The sequence below is a fragment of the Lissotriton vulgaris genome, chromosome 8 (assembly GCF_964263255.1).
Source record: "Lissotriton vulgaris chromosome 8, aLisVul1.2, whole genome shotgun sequence".
In the NCBI taxonomy this organism is placed as follows: Eukaryota; Metazoa; Chordata; class Amphibia; order Caudata; family Salamandridae; genus Lissotriton; species Lissotriton vulgaris.
Window position 1 is genome coordinate 565,615,510 of NC_141696.1, and position 24,780 is coordinate 565,640,289.

The window sequence follows — 24,780 nt, forward strand, 5'->3', positions numbered from 1 at the left end:
TCCCTTCTTACTTCTTTTATTTGGTTAAACAAAAAACCTAGAATGTCCTTATCCAAGTTATCATGCCCGAAATCTGAAGGAGGGATTCGTTTTCCTGACCTCCCTAAATATCACATGGCATTTTTATTAAAACTTACCTCTAATGGCTATCAACTCACTCTCCAGATCTCCCCTTATGGATTAATTTGGAAAACTCCCTCCTCTCCCCATTTTCCTTTCTAGAATATTTATCTTTTACTCCAAGACCGCATACCTTACACACCCCAATTATCAAATACACTTGTAATACTTTGAATAAATTCCTTCTTATTGAACCATATGATTTTAATACCTTTCTTAGCTCTACTATCTGGCACAATAAGTTTATTCGTGTTAAGGGACTCCTATTCTTATTTTAAATCTGTACCCATCTCCCCTTCATCTTCTGATCACCCTTGGCCAACTATTTTGCGCAAATCACCCAAGGCTTCCACCCTTTACACATGTTTGCTCTCTCCACTTACACCACAAACCAAAACTAAGATTGAAATTGCATGGGAGACAGATCTAGACTTACATTGGCCCATACATATTTGGGATAAACTTTGGGAAAAAATTAGGTAAACTTCCAGAGCTGCTAACACCACACAAACTCACTTTTTCATTTATAACAGGCTACTCCTGACACCAATTTCCTTGCATACAATGCATTCTGACATCCCTGACACCTGCTGGCCCTGCAGGTCTTCAAGAGCAGATTTTCATCATTTACTCTTTTCATTGTGGGCAACAATCGAGCTGAATGAAAAAACTGTTAAATGAAAACTTTATAAACACCGCTACCTCGCAGACAAATGTGTTTACATCAATTTGCTGAAATTGACTTTCAATGTACTTTGAATTTTTTGTTTCTCTCGTATCAGTTCATTTGGTTAAAAAATTACATGCAGAACTAAATGTTAAAATTATACGCAGAAACTGAATTTATAGGCACTTAGCGCATTGGAAGCGCGTAAAGTAGTCTGTTGTTTTTGTTAATGATGCACGGTGATCACATGGTTTTGTTATTTAAACTAATCAAATACTCACTACTTGACTCGTGACCAAGGGTGTTTCCCGAAACGCGTCGAGTATTTACTTTGTTGCCTTGAAGTCCGTCGAATAAAATCTTTTTGATGCAGTTTGGAGTTCGTGTTTTCATACTTACCTTGTGAAGTAATACAAGGATTGGAGTGTGGATATGATTTGATATATGGATTCGCCATCCAACACGAACCGCTGTCGATTTGTGGAAGAGTCATGGCGTTGGTCGGCGTTTGCCGAACTTCACGATATATATATATGCATACATATGCATGTTATTTACATGAAAGTTTGAAAAACACCAATAAAAGAAAGCTAAAAAGCCACGTTTCTGGTTTTGCAATTGGTAAACACCTCATGCTTCCAATAGATATCCTGAAATGTGAAAATTGAACTTTCAATAGTTTGTTCGCAACAAGTGCATGTACCACATTTGTGGTGTCCAATTACAGGTGTTAAACCCAGCATGCTCCTTAAAGTTGGCGTTTGTGCTATCGGTAGCAATGCGCGGACAATGTGATATGCCAAGCTCTTTTCTTTCCGAAATGCAAATAGTGGTGGTGAATCAAACTCCTCATGTAGATTTTTCCCACGGTGCAATAGTTTGAAGGGTTATCACCTTTAAGAATTGGGATGACACAAACAGTTACTCCACTGGAGCGATAATTAGAATGCAGCAATCCACCATTATACATGTTGTTATCTGAGTACTTTCCATTCTCCTTTTCCAGTGTTGTCTATGTGTGAAATATGGATTTTGGCATACATGGATTATAAGCACGAGCTGGAAAACTGAAGGTAGGGAAGCAACTATGGGAGCAGATACTAAATCTAAGACCATAGGTCTTACGTAAGCTTAGTTAGTCTAAAACTTGTTTGTTGTCTTTTGTAGATAGCTATTGGTCCTGTTTTAGCGTGTCTTTATCTATTTGTCCAAAAATGTGTTTATGTCTTGTTTGTATTGAAATGCACAACTAAATATGCAACCCTCTTCAAAATAATTGAAGAAAAAATAAATGAAGGTTAAATAATTTGCGTTGTACTAAGTTGCAATTCTTAAAGCAACATTTCATGCTTTCTTTCGTGAAATGACCTTAAATAAGTGTATAGTCAGTCTCAGCATTGGCAACTAGCTTGTTCTATTACCGCACCTCTGGGCCATCCACTCCGTGTGCGCGGGCTTCTTGCAAAGACGGAAGTCCCGCCCCACGATAGCCGTGAGCGTGCACATCCCGAAACCGGAAGTTCGGGAGCGTGCACGGTCACGGCTTGTTTGATTGGCTTTTATTTCTGTGTTTCAGCCACTGCTACTTGTGCTCCGACAGGTACCATCTGATAATTATTAGGGGCGCTCCCCTCGGAAGTGCATCCGTGGTAGGCGGGCTCTTCCTGCGCGTGCCATGGGCAGGGGACAAGTCAGGGCCTGCAGTTTACACAGGGCAAGATTTATCTAACGGAATCTGCAAACTGCAAGAGATTCATCTGAGAATTAATGAGCGCGCTCGCTTCTTGTTTAAAGTCTAACTCTCGGAGGGCGCAGAGAGTCCGCGGGCGGGATTTAAACCCCTGCAGCCGAAGGCGGCCCTTGCTTCCAGAAGCCGTGAACCCCGGCCATGCCACACTGCGTGTTGAAACCTCTGGCTTGCCCAACCCCTGCGGTGTGCTCTGCAGCGGGTCCGCTCCAGCACTATTTCCCATTTTAGAAGCCTTCGTCTCCGGGCGCCTCAGATCTTACAAGACTTTAGACGTGTGTCGGCGTGGGATGGAGGCAGCGGCCACGGGCTGAGAGGGTGACCTCGGCGGGCTGAGGGGGTGACCTCGGTGGGTGCGGACTGCTCCGAAGGCCACGGCCGACTTCACCCCGGGTGCCTGGGCGTGTGAGAGCAGAGCGGGTCGATGGGAGGCTGTAAGTATGTCTGGCGCCTCGCAGCACTGTGTGTCCATCACTAGGCGCTGCTGACATGCTTGTGCTCACAGAGGACTTGTGTGCTCGGTGGTGCTGTGTGCTACCTCATCGAAAGGTTTGGTTTGTTTGTTTTTCAATAGGAACTCATCTTATAAATGTAGTAAGTTCTTTTTCTGTAATGTAAATGCCGATATTTGTTTCTCGGTTGGCTTTACAAACAACAATTCCTTGTTGTGCCAAAAACAAGAAAGTGTGGGAACAGGAGGGGAGGTCAGTAAAATGCAAACGTCGTCTTGAAATATGTTTTGTAAGGCCTGGTGTGTGCTGTGGTGATTCTACACATGTTTCCCTGGAGTGATGGGGCCACCAGAAGCAGAGGGCGTGGTTTAAGTCATGTTGTGGTAATATTATCCGTTGATTTGAAGCATTAGAAAACAAGCATTGGAAATGCAATAGGTCTCGGATTTATTTGAGTTTGAGCTAATGGCATTGTAAATGGCTATGTCTTTTAGCCATGTGTTATGGAGTGTATGCATGTGGTGTGTAGTGGAATTATGTGGGTTGGATTGGAATTGTAGCAATAGTGGCATGCTGCGCTTTAGATGAATATGTTTAAAAGTAAAGTGCACCATACTGCGATTGCTACAATAGTTAATTGTGGATGCGTTAACAATTGATGTGTGCACTGATCGCTGGTGGTGTGTGTGCCTGGTGGAAGCGTGCACTGCCGGCTGGAGGTGTGTGTGCCTGGTGGAAGCGTGCACTGACGGCTGGTGGTGTGTGTACCTGGTAAAAGCGTGCACTGATGGCTGGTGGTGTGTGTGCCTGGTGGAAGCCTGCACAGACGACTTATGGTGTCTGGTGAAAGTTTGCACTGACGGTGTGGTTGTGTGTGTGTGTGCTTGCATGTGTGGTTGTGTGTGGTGGTGAGTGTGGTGGTGAGTGTGTGTACTGGTGGTGAGGACTGCATAATTTCAGTGGAGTTGTGTGTGGTGGTGAGTGTGTGTACTGGTGGTGAGGACTGCATAATTTCAGTGGAATTGTGTGTGTGTGTGTGTGTCAAAAGTCCTGACCTTCCAAATCCGAGAAGGGATTACTCACAGGCACAGCCCACAACAGAATTCTCTTCAAAAAGCTACGCAAGCTGGTTTTAAAGTTCAATCGTGCAGTTTATTCTTCACCCAAATTGAACAGACAAGTGTCCGCCTCAGACGCGTTTCGATCGTCTCCGCGATCACCTATATATAGAATACATATACACACAGCAGTGTGTGTGAGAGAGACAGCAGTGTGTGTGTTCTAGGGAGAGCATGGTGAGTGAGAGAGACAGCAGTGTGAGAGACCTTTTATTTATGTTTTGGTTTTTGAAACATAAATAAAACGCATTGATATTTGCAATGTCAATAGCTCAAACTCGCGTAAATACGAGACCTATTGCATTGCAAGAGATTAGGCTATTGGCATTGTAAATGACAATGCCATTTATTTATATGTTTTCAAAACCAACACATAAATAAAAAGTTTGTCATTTACAATGCCAATAGCTCTAACTTTTGCAAAGGCGAGACCGTTGCATTGTAAATGCTTGTTAATGAGGTGCTATCATGTATATTGGTCCCAAGATGGCTGCCAACACTTCTTGGATGAAGTGCTGACAGCCAATCAGATGTCACGATGAGATGTGTGGTTAGGCTCCGCCCAGATATATATATTTTTTCTTTTGATTTTCTCAAGAACTACTGGAGGGATTTACACCATTTAACCAAAAGCGTGATCTGCGTACCAGACCCTACCATTTTCCCAAATTTGGTGTAGCACAAGTTACTACTTGTGTAACGATATATCTGTAGGAGAGACATTAGTTAGTGATAGATTCCTTACGTTAGAATATCCCCAGGCGTCAGACTGGATCTGGAAATTTTTGCGTAGCAATACCCCTGCGCGTCGGCATGCGTCGTCTGCGGCTCCGCGTCCGTTAGTCGGCGTCGTTAGCGCCGGAATGACGTCGTCGGAGTACTTAGACACCGCCCATGCGCACTGACGTCAGTTCTGATACACAGATTTTCCGAGCCAGATACACTGGTGCCATGAAACTAGGGCCCTGAAAGGGGATGACCTTAACCCTAGATATCGGTTCGCAGAACGGGGAGGATGGGTGGGTCGGTAAGGAATCTATCACTAACTAATGTCTCTTACAGATATATCGTTACACAAGTAGTAACTTGTGCATCTGAGAGAGACACGTTAGTGATAGATTCCTTACCTTAGAATAGATACCCAAGCAATACCAACCCCGGTGGTGGGTCTGCGAACCAATAATCACACCAGAAAGTCCTGGAGGACGGAACGGCCAAAGAAGCCATCCCTCCGGACTTGACTGTCCAGGCAGTAGTGTCTTGCGAACGTGTGCAGCGAGGCCCACGTAGCTGCCTGGCAAATGTCCTGTAAGGGGACTCCTCGGCCCAAGGCAGTTGTTGTTGCCGTGGCTCGAGTGGAATGAGCCCGCAATCCAGCAGGGGGCTCCTTTTTGTCCATGGAGTAACATGCCTGAATACACAAGATGATCCACCGCGAAATGGTCCTCTTGTGTACCGCCTTACCCTTCTTCGCGCCCACGTAACCAACAAAGAGTTGGTCATCCGCCCGGAACTGGCGTGTGCGATCTAGGTAATAAGAGAGCGCACGTTTTGGGTCCAGACGGTGGAGCCTCTCTTCCTCTTTCGAGGGATGCGGAGGCGGAAAGAAAGTGGGCAAGGTAATGGACTGCCCGATGTGGAAGTCCGTGACAACCTTGGGCAGAAAGGAAGGTCTTGTCCGCAACACCACCTTGTCCGGATGAACAGAGAGGAAAGGTGGAGTAGAAGAAAGAGCCTGGAGCTCACTCACTCTCCTGGCAGAGGTGATGGCAACCAGGAAAGCAGTCTTCAGAGTAAGAAGACGGAGAGGACAGTTATGGAGCGGCTCAAAGGGAGCACACATTAGATAAGTGAGTACAAGATTCAAGTCCCACTGGGGCATCACAAAGGGAACAGGAGGGAACATATGTGTGATGCCCTTCAGAAATCTATTTACAATGGGGGACTTGAATAAGGAAGGCTGATCAGGTAGCCGTAAGAAGGCGGAAAGAGCAGAAAGGTACCCCTTAAGAGTGCCCAAAGCAGAGCCCTGCTGGGCAAGGGAAAGAAGGAAGAGCAGAACTTCAGAAAGGGGTGCAGAGAGAGGATCCAAAGCCTTTGCTGTGCACCATACCACAGATCTGTTCCACCTGCAGGCGTATACCGACTTTGTGGAGGGACGCCTGGCTGCCAGAATGATATCACAGACTTCGGGAGGCAAGTCAAATGGCCTCAACTGCCGCCGCTCAATCTCCAAGCTTGTAGGTGGAGACAGGTTCGGGTGCAGGACCGTCCCCTGCTGCTGCGACAGAAAGTCCTCCCGAAGAGGCAGACGAATCGGGGGATAGACTGACATGCTGAGTAGCTCGGGATACCAGTATCTTCGTGCCCAGTCCGGAGCCACAAGTCAAGTCAAGTCAAGTCGATTAATTTATATAGCGCGCTACATACCCAGAGGGTCTCAAGGCGCTTGAAGAAGGGGTGGGGAACTACTTGTCAAATATCCACGTTTTAAGTTGCTTTCTGAATGCTAGGTGGTTCTGAGTAAGGCGAAGGTGAGTGGGAAGTGAGTTCCAGGTTTTAGCTGCCAGGTAGGAGAAGGATCTACCTCCCATGGTGGTTTTGTTGATGCGAGGTACAGTGGCAAGGGCTTGGTTGGATGATCATAGCTGGCGGGAGGGGGTGTAAAAGGACAGTCGTGTGTTGAGGCATTCGGGTCCGATTTCGTAGATTGCTTTGTGCGCGTGGGTTAGGAGCTGGAAAGTGATCCTCTTATTGACGGGGAGCCAGTGGAGGTTTTTCAGGTGACCAGAGATATGTTCTTTACGCGGGATGTCTAATATGAGCCTGGCTGAAGCGTTCTGGATTCGTTGGAGTTTTTTCTGGAGTTTAGCGGTAGTACCGGCGTAGAGGGTGTTTCCGTAGTCCAGTCGGCTCGTGACCAGAGCGTGGGTGACCGTTTTCCTAGTTTCGGTGGGGATCCAACGAAATGTTTTTTTGAGCATGCGAAGAATGTTGAAGCAGGATGAAGAAACGGCGTTGACTTGTCTGTTCATCGAGAGTGAGGAATCCAGGATGACGCCCAGGTTCCGTGCGTGGTCCGTCGGGATGGGTGCTTTTCCAAGGGCTTCTGGCCACCAAGAGTCGTCCCAGGCAGAGGGGGAGGTACCTAAGATAAGGACTTCTGTTTTATCTGAGTTCAGTTTCAGACGGCTGTGTTTCATCCATTCGGCTACTTCTTTCATTCCTTCGTGTAGGTTAGTTTTGGCGGTGCTAGGGTCATTGGTGAGTGATAGGATCAGTTGAGTGTCATCCGCGTAGGAGATGATGTTGAGGTTGTGTTGGCGTGCGATGGCCGCGAGGGGGCTCATGTATACGTTGAAAAGGGTGGGACTGAGTGAGGACCCTTGGGGTACGCCGCAGATGACTTCAGTGGCCTCTGAGATGAATGGTGGGAGGCGGACTCTCTGGGTTCTTCCGGTGAGGAATGAGGTGATCCATTCCAGTGCTTTTCCTTGTATTCCGATGTTTCTGAGGCGCTGTAGAAGGGTGCTATGGCAGACTGTGTCGAAGGCTGCGGAGAGGTCAAGGAGGATGAGGGCGACTGTGTCTCCATTGTCCAGGAGAGTTCGAATGTCGTCTGTTGCTGCGATGAGGGCGGTTTCAGTGCTGTGCTTGGCTCGGAAGCCGGATTGTGAGGAGTCGAGGGATTTGTTTGTTTCGAGGAAGGCGGCGAGCTGGTTGTTGACCGCTTTCTCGATGACTTTGGCCGGGATTGGAAGGAGTGAGATGGGGCGGTAGTTTTTGAGTTCGGTGGGGTCAGCTGTGGGTTTCTTCAGGAGGGCGCTGAGTTCGGCATGTTTCCAGCTTTCCGGGAAGGTTGCGGAGTTGAGGGAGCAGTTGATGACGTCTCGGAGGTGCGGTGCTATGATGGAGTCTGCTTTGTTAAAGATGTGGTGAGGGCAAGGGTCTGTGGGGGATCCTGAGTGGATGGAGTTCATCAGACGGATGGTGTCCTCAGTGGAGATTGGCTTCCAGTCATTGAGGGTGTTCAAGGGGGGTGGGGGTCCTGCAGGGGGATGGGTGGGTTGGTCTTCGGGTTGGTTGTCGAAGCTGTTGTGGATGTCTGCAATTTTGTTGTGGAAGAATGAGGCTAGGGAGTCGCAGAGGGCTTGAGAGGGGGTGATGTCGTTGGAGTTGGCCGAGGGATTGGTAAATTCCTTGACGATGTTGAATAGTTCCTTGCTGTTGTGGGCGTTGTTATCTAGTCGGTCCTTGAAAGCGGCTTTCTTGGCATTCCTGATCAGTTGGTGGTGTATGCGGGTGGCGTTTTTGAGGGCGTCCTTGGTGCTGGTGGTTGGGTCTTTTTTCAGGCCTTCTCAAGGGAGCGGCAGAGTTTCTTGGATTTCTTAAGATCATCGTTGAACCAGGAGGCCTTCTTGCTGCCTAGTTTGATTTGTCGTTTTTTCATTGGTGCTAGGATGTCGGTGCTGTTGGATAACCATAGGGTGAGGTTGGTGGCGGCTTGGTCGGGGTTTCAGGAGTGGGTTGGGGGGTTTAGAAGAAGCGATGAGGAGATCTGGTCGATGGTGATTTTGTTCCAGTTTCTTTGCAGAGTGGGTTGGGGGTGGTTGTTGGGTGTGGGCTTGTTGTAGGTAAAGTGAACGCAGCTGTGGTCAGTCCAAAGGAGATCCGTGGTGTGGCCGAAGGAGACTTGATTGCTGGAGGTGAAGATAGGGTCGAGTGTGTGACCTGCGATGTGGGTGGGGGAAGTGACAAGTTGTTTAAGTCCGAGGTTGGCGAGGTTGTCTAAAAGGGTGGTGGTGTTGCGGTCGTTGTTCTTTTCAAGGTGAAAGTTGAGGTCTCCCAGAAGGATGTACTCTTTGGAGGGGAGCGCGTGTGGAGTGATGAAGTCCGTGATATCTTCACTAAATTGTGCGCGGGGTCCTGGAGGCCTGTAAAGGAGGGTGCCTCTGAGTGTGGTCTTGGGGTCGATGTGGATCTGGAAGTGAAGGTGTTCAGAGTTGGCGAGATTGACGTCAGAGCTGGTTGAGATGTGGATGGATTTCTTATGGACGATAGCGATTCCTCCTCCTGTGTGGCCGCTACGGTCCTTGCGTATGATCTTATAATCTTCTGGGATGGCAATGGTGATGTCTGGGGCTGAGGATGCGTTCATCCATGTTTCTGTTAGGAAGGCGACGTCCGGAGAGATGGTGTCTAGTAGATTCCATAGGTCAATGGCGTGCCTGTGGACCGATCGGGTGTTGAGCAAGATGCATTGTAGGTGGTTGGGGTCGGATATCTGTGGTGTGATCGTAGCGGAGTTGTTGTCGGTGCCGTTGAATTTGCAGGAGTTGCATGAGAAAGGTCCGTGGGTTTGTCCAGGAGCGGCTTGGACGCAGTTGGGGGGGCGGCCGGTGTTAGTGGCTAGGAGCGTGGAGGCATCGTAGGTAATGCGGGAGGGGTGGGAGGGATGGGGGCCAGGGGGTCTGGCGCTGGGCGCGGTCCAGGCGCGGACGGGCGTAGACGGGCTTACCTTTGGCGCACCTTCGGCGCGGCTGGGGCGCGATCGCTGCGCGTGAACGCTGCACGCGGGAGCAACTGTCATATATGGATAGTGGAGGGGGAGGGGCGAGGGCGGCTCAGCTGGGAGGCGGGGCGGGCTTAATAGGACGACAACAACAAACAAAATGGCAGCGGGGGGGGTGAGCACAGCAGAGCGCTTGGGGATAACGCGCAATCAAAGTAAAAGTTACAATGGCAATTCAAAAATGCATACAAAGCAAAGCGGCAACCAAGGCAGACTGCAGGCAATAATTATGAGGCAGTTTTGATTGAAAGCGCAGCACAACGATACCAGATGTCGCCAGGGACACTGGGGAGCGACCACTCAGCCCAAAAGCGAAGAGAGAGTCACAGCGCTTCCAGGTAATGGAGCGCTGTATGTAGTCTGTGGGAGGGCGGCTCAGCTGGGAGGCGGGGCGGGCTTAATAGGACGAAAACAACAAACAAAATGGCAGCGGAGGGGTGAGCACAGCAGAGCGCTTGGGGATAACGCGCAATCAAAGTAAAAGTTACAATGGCAATTCAAAAATGCATACAAAGCAAAGCGGCAACCAAGGCAGACTGCAGGCAATAATTATGAGGCAGTTTTGATTGAAAGCGCAGCACAACGATACCAGATGTCGCCAGGGACACTGGGGAGCGACCACTCAGCCCAAAAGCGAAGAGAGAGTCACAGCGCTTCCAGGTAATGGAGCGCTGTATGTAGTCTGTGGGAGGGCGGCTCAGCTGGGAGGCGGGGCGGGCTTAATAGGACGACAACAACAAACAAAATGGCAGCGGAGGGGTGAGCACAGCAGAGCGCTTGGGGATAACGTGCAATCAAAGTAAAAGTTACAATGGCAATTCAAAAATGCATACAAAGCAAAGCGGCAACCAAGGCAGACTGCAGGCAATAATTATGAGGCAGTTTTGATTGAAAGCGCAGCACAACGATACCAGATGTCGCCAGGGACACTGGGGAGCGACCACTCAGCCCAAAAGCGAAGAGAGAGTCACAGCGCTTCCAGGTAATGGAGCGCTGTATGTAGTCTGTGGGAGGGCGGCTCAGCTGGGAGGCGGAGCGGGCTTAATAGGACGACAACAACTGATCCATCATGCACCGACGGCTGAGTTCGTCCGCCCTGGCATTCAGAGAGCCTGCCAGGTGTTGAACCACCAGGGTCACGCCCTGATGTTCCAGCCACTGCCAGAGGCCCAGAGCCTCCTGGCATAGGGTCCACGACCCCACCCCGCCTTGTTTGTTGCAGTACCACATGGCGGTGGTGTTGTCCGTGAACACCTGCACTACACTCCCTCGGACAGAGGGGAGGAATGCCTTCAGTGCTAGACGAATCGCCCGCAGCTCCAAAAGGTTGATATGGAGCCGGGACTCCGCCGGAGACCAGAGGCCTCTGATCTCCGCCTCTCCCATGTGGCCTCCCCAGCCTGGAGGGACGCGTCCGCCACAACCACGTGCTCCAGGTGGGGTAGGGAGAGGGATCTGCCACTGACCCAGTTGCGGTCCGTGAGCCACCACTGCAGTTGTCTCGCAGTGCCCTCCGAGATCAAGACATGATCGGACAGGTTGCCCTGATGCTGGGCCCACTGAAACTTCAGGTCCCACTGCAGAGCCCGCATCCACCACCGGACCAAGTGCCCACAAGAACGTCACATAAGGCCTCATTGAACGGCAGCAGAGGCTCGCTGGAGCTTGACTGCGGTTTGAGGACATGAGTGAGGAGGTTAGTCCTCACGGCCGCGACGGGGAGCTCAAGGTGTAAGGCCTTGGCCGCCCTCGTCAACACTACACTATATGTAGACCCCTCCCCCGAAGCCACGGTCAGAGGGGGGACAAATCCAGTGTCTGGCGAAGTGTCAATACCACTGGCCTCCCCAAGCTCATATGCCCAGTCCTGTTGAGACTGGCATTCCAATGCCAGAGGGTCCTCAGACCCCTCCCAATCTTCCTCGTCACCCGTTTCCTGTAAAACAAGATTAGTAGACGGGGCCTCCTCATGGAAATAAAAATCTCCAAAGGCCGTCGGAAGCGGCACGCAGCAGCGCCGTTCTGGCGCCAGAGTCGGACTGTAGGGAACATTGGGAACTGCGTCCACAGTGGGCGCCGGGGGCGACACCCGTGGGGCCGGCGCCGGTGAGGTCGACCGGCGACGACCCGGATCCGGAAGCGGACCCAGTGCGGTCCTGCGGCGCCGGGACCGAAGTCGCCGGCGGCGTCGGGGCCGAAGCACCCAACGGCGTCGGGCCGAAACACCCGACCCGCTAGGGCCTCCAGTCGGGCCCGGAGGCGCCACGGAACCCGACTGAGGAGGGAGGGACCTCATGGCCATGAGGTACCGCTCGATCTCCTCCGGCGTCGCGCCGTGCCCAGGGACCGGAAGGTGTGGGGCAGGCGGCGACGCTTGCGACTCCCGCGGAGCCGCGTGAGCGGTGTCGCCCGAGCCACCGGCCGCATCGTGCGAGCGTCGGGGTGGGTCGGAGGAACGATGATGTCTCTCCGACCTCTCATGCCTCTTACCTGAGGACTTGGAGCCTGACGACCGGTGCCCACTCACGGAGCTGCGATGACTCCGACCCCGCTACCTGTCCCTCGACCTCCTCCGGGACCTGGAGCGGCGCGGGGCCGACTGCCGGAGCTTGAGCCGCTTGCGGGACCGCTCCCGTCTAGCCTTCGACGTCAGAGCCCGGCAGTCGGAGCAGGTGCAGTCGTCGTGATCGAGGACTAAGCACTTCAGGCACCGGCGATAGGGGTCCGTGACCGACATCAGTCGGTCGCACTTCGAGCAGGGTTTGAACCCGGGCATCCCTACCGGCACCGACAGAGTCGAAGACTCGAAGAAAGATAGTGATCAAAAGATCAAAAAGTTCAGTCAAAAAATGACTAGGGGTAGAGCTTCTCCGGATCTGCGCTAGCTGGCGCGGAAAAAAGAACTGACGTCAGCGCGCATGGGCGGCGTCTAAGTACTCCGACGACGGACGCGGAGCCGTAGAGGACGCCTACCGACGCGCAGGGGTATTGCTACGCAAAAATTTCCAGATCCAGTCTGACGCCTGGGGATATTCTAAGGTAAGGAATCTATCACTAACATGTCTCTTTCAGATATTCCGGTCAGCGGTTCGGGCTGTAGCTGTGTCTAATCGTCCTATGGAAATTAACATAGGGAAAACACGTTTTGGGACCCCCCTTTTTTCTCGGCCCCTGCTTGACGAATCTTACCGAGACTTTCAGGGAAGGAGCCTACGGAAACTAGGTCCTAACTATAACTACCTACTGGCAACCGCCAGTAGGAGATATAGATATATATATATATATAGATAGATATATATATAGATATATATATCTATATATATATCTATATATATCTATATATATCAGAAAGGCTTTCCGACTCCACTCGCTCTCGTCCTCTCGAGGTTGGTGCAAGTCCCAGGTGTCGGAAAACCCGGAAGAATAGTTGAAAGGGCTCCCGACCAGAGTTTCTTCTCCCCAGAACCACACAAACGACTCGCACTCCAGGGTCTGTGTGTTAAATTGCGTTTAATGGCGACACCTTTCGACCAAACGGTCTTCTTCCAAAGCCAGCTTGATTGTACTGCCAATGTAGCGTAGGCCACATGGACAGACCAAGCAATAAACTGCATACGGGGTACTGCAGGTGATGAATTTTTTAATGTGCATTGTTCTCCCTGTATCAAGTATCTCATACGATAGGACTCTCCTGCTGCCTGCACAGGCCTTGCAGCAACCACAGGGATAGAAGCCTTTCATTTCCTGTAATGTGTTGCTCTTGAGTACGGGTCTTTCTAGATGGCTGGTTACAAGCATATCCCCTAGTGACCTAGCCCTGCTAAAGGTCACCAAAGGGTATGCTGGCAGATCATCCTGTAGCACACTATCAGTTTGGAGAATGTGCCAATTTTTCTTCAGCATGGCTCTTAAATCATTTGCCCCCGTAGAGAAGGGAGTTATCATTCTGAATTTACCTTTACTCATATCGTCCTTACTCTCTGGATTTCTCTTGGGGGATTTAGCACTAAGTAGTTCTCTCCTCTGGATATTTTTCACCTTACGTAAGGCATTTTGCAGCAACGTCTCGCCATACCCTCTAACTGCGAAACGTGCTAAACATTCCGCTGCAGCCACCTTGAAATCTTTGTCTCTCGAGCTATTCCTCCGGAGTCTCAATAAATCCCCGTAGGGAATGCTTTTAACTAGCTGGGGTGGCTGACTGCTGCTGGCAAAGAGTATTGAATTGCCAGCAGTCTCTTTCCTGTATAGTGCACCTGACCCTCCTCTACGAACACCCTCAGGTCCAAGTACTCCGCTGCCACCGGACTAATAGTACCCGAGAAGTGCAGGTTGTACTTGTTATTATTCAGTACACTGATGTATTCTTCCGCTGTATTTACTACCCCAAGCCCTACAATGAATAAATCGTTGATGTAACGATGCCAGCACACTGCTTCATCCCTATCTTGCCCCACCACACAGCCCCTGGGCACCTGCTCCTCCCACCAGCCAACGAACAAGTTTGCATAGCTGGGAGCAAAGCAGGTGCCCATCGCCGTCCCTGACCTTTGTTTTTATAGTTGGTCTTCAAACAAAAAGATATTATTAGTGAGGCAGAGCTCTACGAATTCCAGGATCATGATATTATGCTGTGCAAACCGCATTTGACGTTGGTCCAAGAAGTGTCGGACCGTCTCCAGACCGTGACTATGCTCTATGCATGTATATAAGCTGGTAATGTCCAGCACCATCAACAGATAACCAGAGTCCCATCTCATGTCCTGGATCTTATTCAGGAAGTCCTTGGTGTCTTGTACGTAGGACCGTAGAGTTGTCACCAATATTTCATTCATAAATATATATGAATGAAAAATAAACATATTTGATTTTAGCCAATTCGAAGTGCAACAGATATTTTTGATGGTCTAAAGCAGTTCTTGAATACATAAACATATCTCACATTTGTTAACTTATTCTGACTAAAATAAGTGTGCACATCCACTTGCAATAAAAAGTAAAGTGCAGTATATTCAATTAAATCTGACTTAGAACATCTTTTCAGAAGCAAAGCGCTATCTGATTTTTGCACGAGCCTTAATTCATCCTCCATAACATGTGCAATAAGCAATTAAAGTGTGACAGTACTGCTCAGACATCTCCTCGATAACTAAAGCCCTACTCAATACAATGCGTTATTGCAGAATAAAGAAAGTGCTTAAGTGCATAAAAAGTACAATATTAAGGCGCAACAATATCACTCTAGCATATTTACATTACCAAATGCATTCTCGATAAAGTACATTATTCTAATCGGAAAGTGACTTAGTGCATAAGAAGTGCATTAGTGCCTAAAAAATGCCCCACGGAATACAGAGCAAAAAGGATAGAACCTGATTCGGGACATTTTACTTAAAAAAAAAAAAACTAACCCCAAATTTATATGAACTATTGCTAAATACATATTCATTGATGGCCCAAAGTAGGAACCAGATTTAATATATTATAGACTAGCAGCCCGTGCCGACGTTGTCCGGGTACGAAAAGTTCATGGCATAGTACATTTATTGTTTCATGCGACTTGCCTGTGCCGCTGCTCAGAACCCCTCTTTCTGTTGCGCGGAAGGTGAGCGTGTGCTCTGCAGTTTGTTGTCCTTTCCGCAGAATGCGAACGTGTGTGTCCTCTCCTGCCGACGCCCCTGTTAAAATTTCATGGCATAGTACATTTATTGCTTCATGCGACTTGCCTGTGCGGCTGCTCAGAACCCCTCTTTCTGTTGCGCAGAAGGTGAGCGTGTGCTCTGCGGTTTGTTGTCCTTTCCGCAGAATGCGAACGTGTGTGTCCGCTCCTGCCGACGCTCCTTATCAGTCCTGGCATGCACACTGAGGGCGTGTGCCTTAGTAGGTTCACGCACTCCCCAAAGACTTGATTGGTGCACTTAGACGCCCTACATAGCGTCACGGCCAAACGCCACAACTCCAAGTACCCTATTCCCCCTAAATGAGCCCTCAACCTCCTCAACAGAATGCCAGGAACCACAACCAGCAATATTGGTGGTAGATGGGTCAGCAATCATACCCATGGTCACCAATGAGGAAAATTGACCTATTTATAACCTTTCGTCAGCCACACTAGTATCTGAAGACATACAGGTTTTGAGTAAGGGCCTATCATTTGTACCTAGCGTGGGTTTAAATAAATTTAAATTACACGAAGATTTGTTCGCTTTTTTTTAGAAAGGTCAGATTGAATAGGTTCTTTCTAGATTGATCTATGAATGATGAGGATAATAACCTGTCCAGGTGTAAACCACCATCTACATTTACTTCAACGCTGGGCATGGTAGGTGCTGAGATATGCATTTTCGAACAGAGTGTCCTCCGGGACATTGAGCGTGTCATTAAAAATCCTCATAAACCTCAATTCAATCTTTACAAACTAGAAACTGCATCCCTAAATAGACTGAAGACAGACTCTACGATTATCATCAAACCTTGTGATAAAGGTGGCGGGATTGCTGTATTTGATCAAAACATCTATGATCAAAAAATTTCTGAAATGTTGGCAGTGACAGATCACTATAGACCAGCAACACGAAGAGAATTAGAGAGATTAAGTGTTCATAGCCAGGAAATGACTCAAGCTGCATTCACAGATGGCTTTATCTGTGACGATGAATATGTCTTTCTAAATAAATCATGTCCCATAATTTCCGCACTTTATGGTTTACCCAAGACACATAAGTCAGAAACTGATCCCCCTATGCGGCCCATAATATCCACCATTGGGTCATGTACTGAGCCTCTATCCAAATATGTGGACACATTTCTGTGTCCCCTTACCCACAAATATGCCTTCTATATTCGCGACACTGGCGACATCATTAACAAGATTGAGGGACTCCCATTCAACCCTGAGACGGACATCCTTGTGACGCTCGACATTGAGGCGTTATACACTAACATACCTCAGTGCCGGGCGTTGCAGGCGGTGTCAGCTCTCCTGCAAAGGTTCCCAGATAATCGACCAGATGTTTTTATTTTGCAATGTCTTGAGGTTGTCCTCATGAACAACTTCTTTGAATATAATGGTTCCCTTTAAAAACAAATCAAGGGAACTTCAATGGGGGCATCTTGTGCCCCTAGTGTGGCAAATGCGTTCATGGGGCAGTGAGAACTGCATAACATCTATAATGAAATGGCCCCATTTTTTGAAAATATATCTATATGGAAACGCTTTATAGATGATATTTTCTTTATTTGGAGTGGATCAGTTGATATGCTGCAAGCGTTTGTTCTCTGGCTTAATGCCAGGGATACAAACCTGAGGTTCACAGTAAATTATAATAATAACAAAGTTGACTTCTTAGACATCAGCATTGAGGGTACCAGCGGACAATTGAAAGTTAGTCTTTTCAGGAAACTTACAGCAAAGAATACAATCCTGAAATTTGACAGCTACCACCCAAATTGTCAGAGGGAATCCATCCCCTTCGGGGAATTTTTACGGATCTGCCGTAATTGTACGGACATGGCTGCTTTCCATAGACATGGAGAAGCACTTAAAGACAGAGTACTCAAGAGAGGTTATCCCCATCGTCTTGTGCGGCACTCTTATAAAAGCTGAAAAGAATTTAAGACAAAGTAAAAAGGAATAAATACATCTATAATGTTTTATTCACATTATAGGAAAGAAGTTGTCAAAACCAAATGTACAATACAAAATCGTATCAGTGCCCCTGGGGGTAAGGGGGACGTGCAATCGTGAGGGTAGTGTGAGGAGGGAATTAGTGACAATAAAAGCACGTATTATTCAGACATTCTCATAGGTTAAATGTCAATTAGACAGCATATAGACATTAAATCAGCTTGAAAGTTCAAAATACACATGCCCCTAGATCCGTACTATACACAATTTGGGGTAGGAGGAGGCTGTGTAGGAGTTGAGAAAGTCGACGTTTCGACCCAAGGGAGGCAGGAAACCTTAAAATCCTTGCAGGTGGGTCTTCATCAGGACGGGAAGAGGGTGGCGGGGCAAGCAACCTGTTTTAATCAGTGTTGCTGAGTTAAGTTAATTTGCTGGGGTCGATATAAGCAATAAGTTTTGGAAAAGTACAATACATATCCCACAAGGGTAATGAGGAACGAAACGATCCGGGTGCTGGGCTGGGGACCACTCCAAATCTCGATTTGAGGGAAGTCAGTCTCGTGTCCCCGTAGCAGGAATGGATTAATCAGAGTCTGTGACCCGTCTATCGTAGCTTAGTCAGAGCGTAGCGTCTGCCTCGGCTGCCTCGAGGCAGCACCCGGATCGTTTCGTTCCTCATTACCCTTGTGGGATATGTATTGTACTTTTCCAAAACTTATTGCTTATATCGACCCCAGCAAATTAACTTAACTCAGCAACACTGATTAAAACAGGTTGCTTGCCCCGCCACCCTCTTCCCGTCCTGATGAAGACCCACCTGCAAGGATTTTAAGGTTTCCTGCCTCCCTTGGGTCGAAACGTCGACTTTCTCAACTCCTACACAGCCTCCTCCTACCCCAAATTGTGTATAGTACGGATCTAGGGGCATGTGTATTTTGAACTTTCAAGCTGATTTAATGTCTATATGCTGTCTAATTGACATTTAACCTATGAGAATGTCTGAATAATACGTGCTTTTATTGTCACTAATTCCCTCCTCACACTACCCTCACGATTGCACGTCCCCCTTACCCCCAGGGGCACTGATACGATTTTGTATTGTACATTTGGTTTTGACAACTTCTTTCCTATAATGTGAATAAAACATTATAGATGTATTTATTCCTTTTTACTTTGTCTTAAATTCTTTTCATTCATACGTCCTTCTTACTGGGACCCCTTCTTCTCAACGCCAAATACCCAGGTCCCAGTGACTCCTTTGGGTTAACCCTCTCTCTCATACTACTCTTATAAAAGAGCAAAATATTACGACAGAGGAGCATTATTACAAGGATCAAATCGGTTGAGGCAAAATCGGATTACATGTGTGATAAATCACTCAACTTTGAACTTTAAAATCAGGAATATTATAAATAAAAACTGGAGAATCTTGAACACAGACGACAATGCCCCGCCCATGCCATTACCTTTGCTAGCCTTCAGAAGAAATAAGAACTTGAAAGATATGCTGGTGCATACTCGTCAGGTTAAAAGATCTCCTCTAGATGATCAACGTTCCATCACGGGCTTACCTGTCATTTTGGGCAACCACAGATGCGGTTCTTGTCATGCTTGTGACTCAGCGATCACATCTGAGGTTATTGTATATAATGACAAGGAAATCAGACTTCGCCACCTAACAAATTGTCGCAGCAGTAATATCATTTATATTTTATTTTGTGGTTGTGGGCTGGCTTATGTAGGAGAAACAGGTCGCGAATTCCGCACACGTTTTAGCGAACATAAATCTGCTATCAGAACTAAGAAATTGATGGCACCACTAGTTGAACATTGCTTAAAAATGAACCATAATGAGCAAGAAATTAAATGGTCAATTCTGGAGAAGGTGCAGTATAGATCAGGCCAACTAATAGAAATTACACGCAAAAAACGTGAAACCTTTTGGATCTATCATCTGGACTGCGTCAAACGTGGCCTTAATGAGGAAATATCGTGGTATGTCACGAAATAGAGGCTATTTGATTTCACATAGTTGTCCTCTGTTATTCCAGCTTTGTAACTATGTGTTTATCAATGATTGACATGCCTTGTTCCCTCCTCTTGCCTGCACTTCTCCAGGTATCCACTTGCTGTATTTGAGTCAACTAGCCCTTTGGCAGTTTTTGTTTGCTACACACACCTTAGTGTAATCTCAGATAGTGTGATAGATACTAATGTGGATAATATCCCCTGAGTCTGGTTGTTGTACGGTATCATCGATATATCATGTTCCTTCCTTGAATCATGTTTCCAGATATTTCTCTATTGACGTCTTTGCTGAATGATCTAACATTCTTTCTCAAAAAAAGGAAATAGTCTTTTTGCTTTAAATAATTAATCTACGTTTCTTCTGCTCTCAGTATATGTCCTTGTGGGGCATATAATCTGATAGAGTTGTTCGGATCACATCCGTATTTAACATAATTTGCGACGGTTTCACATTTCAACATGTCGGCGTGTTTTCCAGCATAGACTATAGTCCGCTTTCTATCGTAGGTTTTCTCTTACTGCCTTCCACTAATTCTCGGCAGTCTGCAAGATATCGCGAAAGTTGCATCGTTTTTTCAGTTTAAAAACATGGCCACCGGCTCTTTCCACTGTTTGGAGTTATACCATCCAGCTGTAGATCGTGATTGCTTACATCTTGTGCAACATTGCAGTAAGTAAGGCTTTGAGATAGATATGGATTTATTTTTTTTGCAATTACCGCGTTTGGTTTAGCGGTTGTGTTTGGTAACCAGTCTGTGCATACGCGTATATTTATTCTATGTTTAAATGAGACTCAAGTGTATTAGCATCTAGTTATTTCCCGGCTGTCGACACACGCTTATTTATCTTCTGCCTAAACGGGACTAGCATCTAGTTATTTACCGTCTGTCGACACACGCTTATCTATCTTCTGCCTAAACGGGACTATCGGGGTGTGACTTGTCCACGCGCACTGGTTGATTTCCGGTTAAATGGTAATAGCGCGACTCGATCTTGTTGGCGTACGCACATTAATGCATGCATACGATATGACTCCTAGGTAAAGGCATTGCCTTGAGGGATTACATATATTAATTGTGGTATACTCCATAGTCAGTATACTGCGGTCTCGATGAATAACTAGTTTCTTGCATATTCGAGTGTCTTACTTCTCACCCCTGATATAAAGAAACTGAGACTTTAATCTTTTTACATCTTAGGTAATTCGTTGATATGGGAAGTGATTTATTTTAGCCCCAATCTTACATGGAAGGAAACAAGAGTAAGATATCTTGATTGGGAGAGCAGGACCCACAGACTCGATCAAAAGGTGGGTCCTTTGTACTACCATGTCATGACATTAACGAGATAGGACTCGTAGGAAATGGACAGACCTCATCTTGCTTACTATTGATACTTGTCATTTCAGTTGTATACCATATCAGGCTCTGAATCATCGGATCCGCGTTACCTTCTTTTTTGACATAACTGGATATTTCTGAATTTCCCTTTTCATTTGAACTGGGGTAAGATGGGCCTATTAACTAGAAATATAGCATGATCGCCTACACATCGAAACCATGAGGCTATTTAGAACTGGTCCCTTTTTGTCTCTTAGGTACTGCAATGTAAACTCCCTTGATTTACTTTCACACATGGTTCATGCTTGTGATGCCGTCCTCTCTGAACCAAGAGGAACAAATGGTTTTTAATCGTAAGTAAATGTGAGCCTACCATGAATTTTGAAATGAGGTATTTATAAATAAACTAGCAGACTCTTTTTACTTTTTGAAAAAATGTGTGATGCATCACTGTATGCATAATAGTCTAGAGATAATTTCTTATGCCTTGAAAACAGATGTAACATTGGCAGTTTCCTTTAGTAACTTTTTTACTTTTTTGACCACTAGGCACCCTTGTTAGTATTTTCTCACTCTTTTTAACATTCTATACAATTTTGGTGTATGTACACTCAGTGACTCAGTATGTGTTTGGTCAGCTGTTGAGCTATAGTGTCATTTTTTTTTTTTGGAAAACCTTTATTTGACATTTCAACCAAGTACAAACACGGGCCTACAACCCCCAGGGCCGGCCGCTAAGCAGTTGCAACACAATAAAACAATCAAAACCCAGACTCAGCATCCCGGGGAGCGGATTCGCCACGTCCACTAAACGTACTGGTTGTAAAACATATCAAGTTGGTAACAGGATAAAAAGGTTCCATTTTATAATATAAGATAGAAGGATCAGTTGCCATACAATATCTCAAGTTGCTAAAAACGGGGGGGGGGGGGGGGGGGGGCGAAATAGCAATATGTCCACAGTTAAATCATCTTCGTGTAAGTCAGCGGCGTTAAAGCATACTATACAGGATCTAAGCAAGCATACAAATACAGTTCGCGCCAGCTGAATGCCCGCCCAGTAGCACTGAAACATCGCGAGAATTGAGGCACATATGAAACAGCAGAGATGGCCATAAAAATGACCCCATTACACTGACCCGGAAAGGAAGAAAAGAGAAGGGCAAAGAAAGATGAGAAGAAAAAAGGCCATAGAAATAAACGAAAAACAAAACACCCATCCCCCAACCCCCCACCCTGCACCCCTGCAGATGACTACGGCCTACCCCCCTAGCAGCGTGCCTGTCGCCCAAGAACTGAGACCCGAAATATAGAAAGGCCCAGAGAAAGACAGAAAGAAATTAAACCCCACCCAAAGAGGGGAAATGGAGGAGGGCTATCTTCTACGTGCTCCCGGTCTCTCCCCCCCCGCCCTAACAAAGGGGTCCCCCCGAAACTGTCACATCTGAATAGTCCAAACTGAAAAAACATCCAGGGGGGAACCACCAACCCTGCCCCGGACTTCGTAAAGCTAATGAAGCAGTCCCGTTACCGATAAAACCACAATGAACAACCCAAACAACAGTCTCAGCCTTGACCCCGTCGATCAAATTCGCCGAGTCCCTCAGACGAATAAAGCCCCATCATCAAAATGTCAAAAGATACCCAGAAGTGGTCGGACCATAGTTCAGTAGATGAAAAAAGAACAGTAGATCCCAAAGTAAGCAGCTGGTACCAACGATGTCCCTCCCCGTCTCCGAAGCCAGGCATTATCACATCCGCCATCTTGATATACCGACTGGGGAGGGGGTTCGATACAATCCAAAACAGTTCACAGTACCAATTAAAAGGTTCCAGGATAGGGACAGCAGTTGAATGTTCCGACAGCTGCAAAACCGGGGATTCCAAAAAATTAGTTAAGTCACCGATCACAGCCCATTCAAGTAGATCCACTTCTGTAGGGGCAGGCACAGCTTCCAGCACCGGGTCTAATTGCGCCACTGGGGCGTCGATCAAAAGGCAAGCTGGCTGCCGGGTCTCGGGCATCGAGTCAGGATCCGGTCTCAGTCCTTTAAGTCCATCTGCCACCGACAACAGGCCGCAGGTTTGAGCTGCCACAGTCGCCTGAAGTGCCTCTAGGGACGCCAGCACCTCCCGCAATGACGGGCCACTTTGGGCCTGCTCCGCCCGGTTCCATAATTCTTCAGGCATAATGATCCCCACGGAGAGGCGCCTTCTCTGGGGTAAGATCAGCCGGAGAAGGACTGAGCCGTGAGGGACCAACCGTCAGCATGCATTAGTGCGCGACGAGACTCCAACCCAAGGTGTGCCGGCGATACAAGTGCCGGGCCTCCGGGTCAGGGACCCCTGCAACACAGCACCATGCGTCATTCGTCTCCTCACCTCCAACACAACACCAGGCTGCAGATGGTAGCAAAGCAATCCAAAACATTTCGAAAGTTCCAGAGACCGGACCCTGCCGCACTCAACAGTCCGCTGTTGTTCAACTCAGACCCGGCTAAGCCAGCACTCGAGCCCCCGGCTTCCAGACTGGGTTAGGCCACAAATCGGTCCTCGACGTTACTCAGCTCCACAATGTCAGAAAAACCCCGGGATCACACCATCGGAGTGCAGATTAGTTCACACACACGGATCCGGGGCAGGAAATCAGGATAAGTGACAGGATCTTGGAGCGTAAGACGGAGGTCAGCGGAGCCGGGAGACTATGCGGCCATCTTACTTGCTGTCGTAGCTCCTCCTATATAGTGTCATTTTTAACTATGTTAATGATGCTTGTATATTGGGTTTGTCTATTCTTCTCTTTGAGAGTATAGATGGTGACAGTATTTTTTACTATATATTCTAGGTCCCCTGTACATGTGGGCTTGACTGCCTGGAAGAGGTCCTGAGGAAGGTGGCCTTGTGCCGCCGAAACGCGCGTCGACCAAGTGCGGGGTCTCAGACTGAGTTTTGAGACCTACCAGTTGGCGGGGGGCTCCCTGCCTACTAAGACTCAGTTCCCGCTTTCGGATGTTGAGTGTTTGAATGTAGTGAGAGTATGAATGTGGTAGCATGTTGTGATTGATTGTGTGATATCAGGGGCATATGTAATTGTATACATTGTTTTCGTTGTGTATATTGCTATTGTCATTATATATTTTTTCTATTGTATGAACCATGAAATTATTCATGAAATGTAATTTATGTGATAAAATATCTCCTATGAATTAATATTATGAAAAAATATAAAAACTTGAAAGAAAGCAATGCTTAATAGAAAATAAAAAGCTTCATATATTTTTTGAAGAAAATTCTAAAAAAACTGTTTGTTGTGAATCTGTCACCTATGTCATACTAAGAATGGGATGCATTCCCATATTGAAAAACTGTGGCCATTGAGGGAACACCTTTCTTACTGTATTGCCCTATTCCCCCTCTCCGCAATGCTTCCGGCATCTCTGAAGGCACACGCCCACAACAATGCTAAACGACACACCCACTTCAAGACGTGTCAGAACGCTATTCTCACACAGAACGCTTTACGCAAGCATTGCTTTACAGCAGAACGCCCACGCCCACAACGGACTACTTTGTCCCAAAACGGTCTTTTTCACTTGTAATGTATATATTGGGCTGGTGTCTAGCCTATGTCCATCTGCTTATACTCAGCATTCCAATGCTGTATTGGGTGTTCTGATTGGTGCTGTAGTTCCGGAGCTTACCCGCCTCAAAAGTTTGGGCTCTCTCTTTATAATATTAATATGGATATGGATATGGATAGGCACTGGTTTACCATTCCTTCATAGATCGGTGCAGAGCTTTAAAATACCCTTAAACCTTCTTCAAATATTGCCTTTAAGTCCCCCCACTCACTTTACATACGCCTCCTCAAACTTCATAGTAGAAAATACTTTATTCTTCCAAACATGGACTGTCGGTATCTTAACCGTGCAATCGTTGGGGCTATAGATATAAAGTATTGTTGACCTTGCACTAATTGTCAGCTCCTTTTTGAGACACCAAATAATAGAAGGGTGGCATCTGGAACTAGAGTTACATTTGTAGCTTGACCAATTGCTTCAAACAGCTCCTGCCAGAAATTCAAAAGATATTGGCATGGATAAAACGTG

The 24,780-nt window shown here is 47.2% G+C and overlaps 2 protein-coding genes across 2 annotated transcripts in view; one reads left to right on the plus strand and one right to left on the minus strand.

The window, feature by feature from the left end:
• Positions 1-24,780, minus strand: part of UBAC2 (UBA domain containing 2) — an 873,507-nt gene that overhangs the window by 382,302 nt on the left and 466,425 nt on the right. The gene's annotated exons all lie outside the window — the stretch shown is intronic.
• Positions 16,935-19,314, plus strand: LOC147697724 (uncharacterized). Its single transcript, XM_086933333.1, has 2 exons — positions 16,935-17,265; positions 18,587-19,314. Exons 1-2 carry the CDS (start codon positions 16,935-16,937, stop codon positions 19,312-19,314), a joined length of 1,059 nt encoding a protein of 352 aa, XP_086789459.1.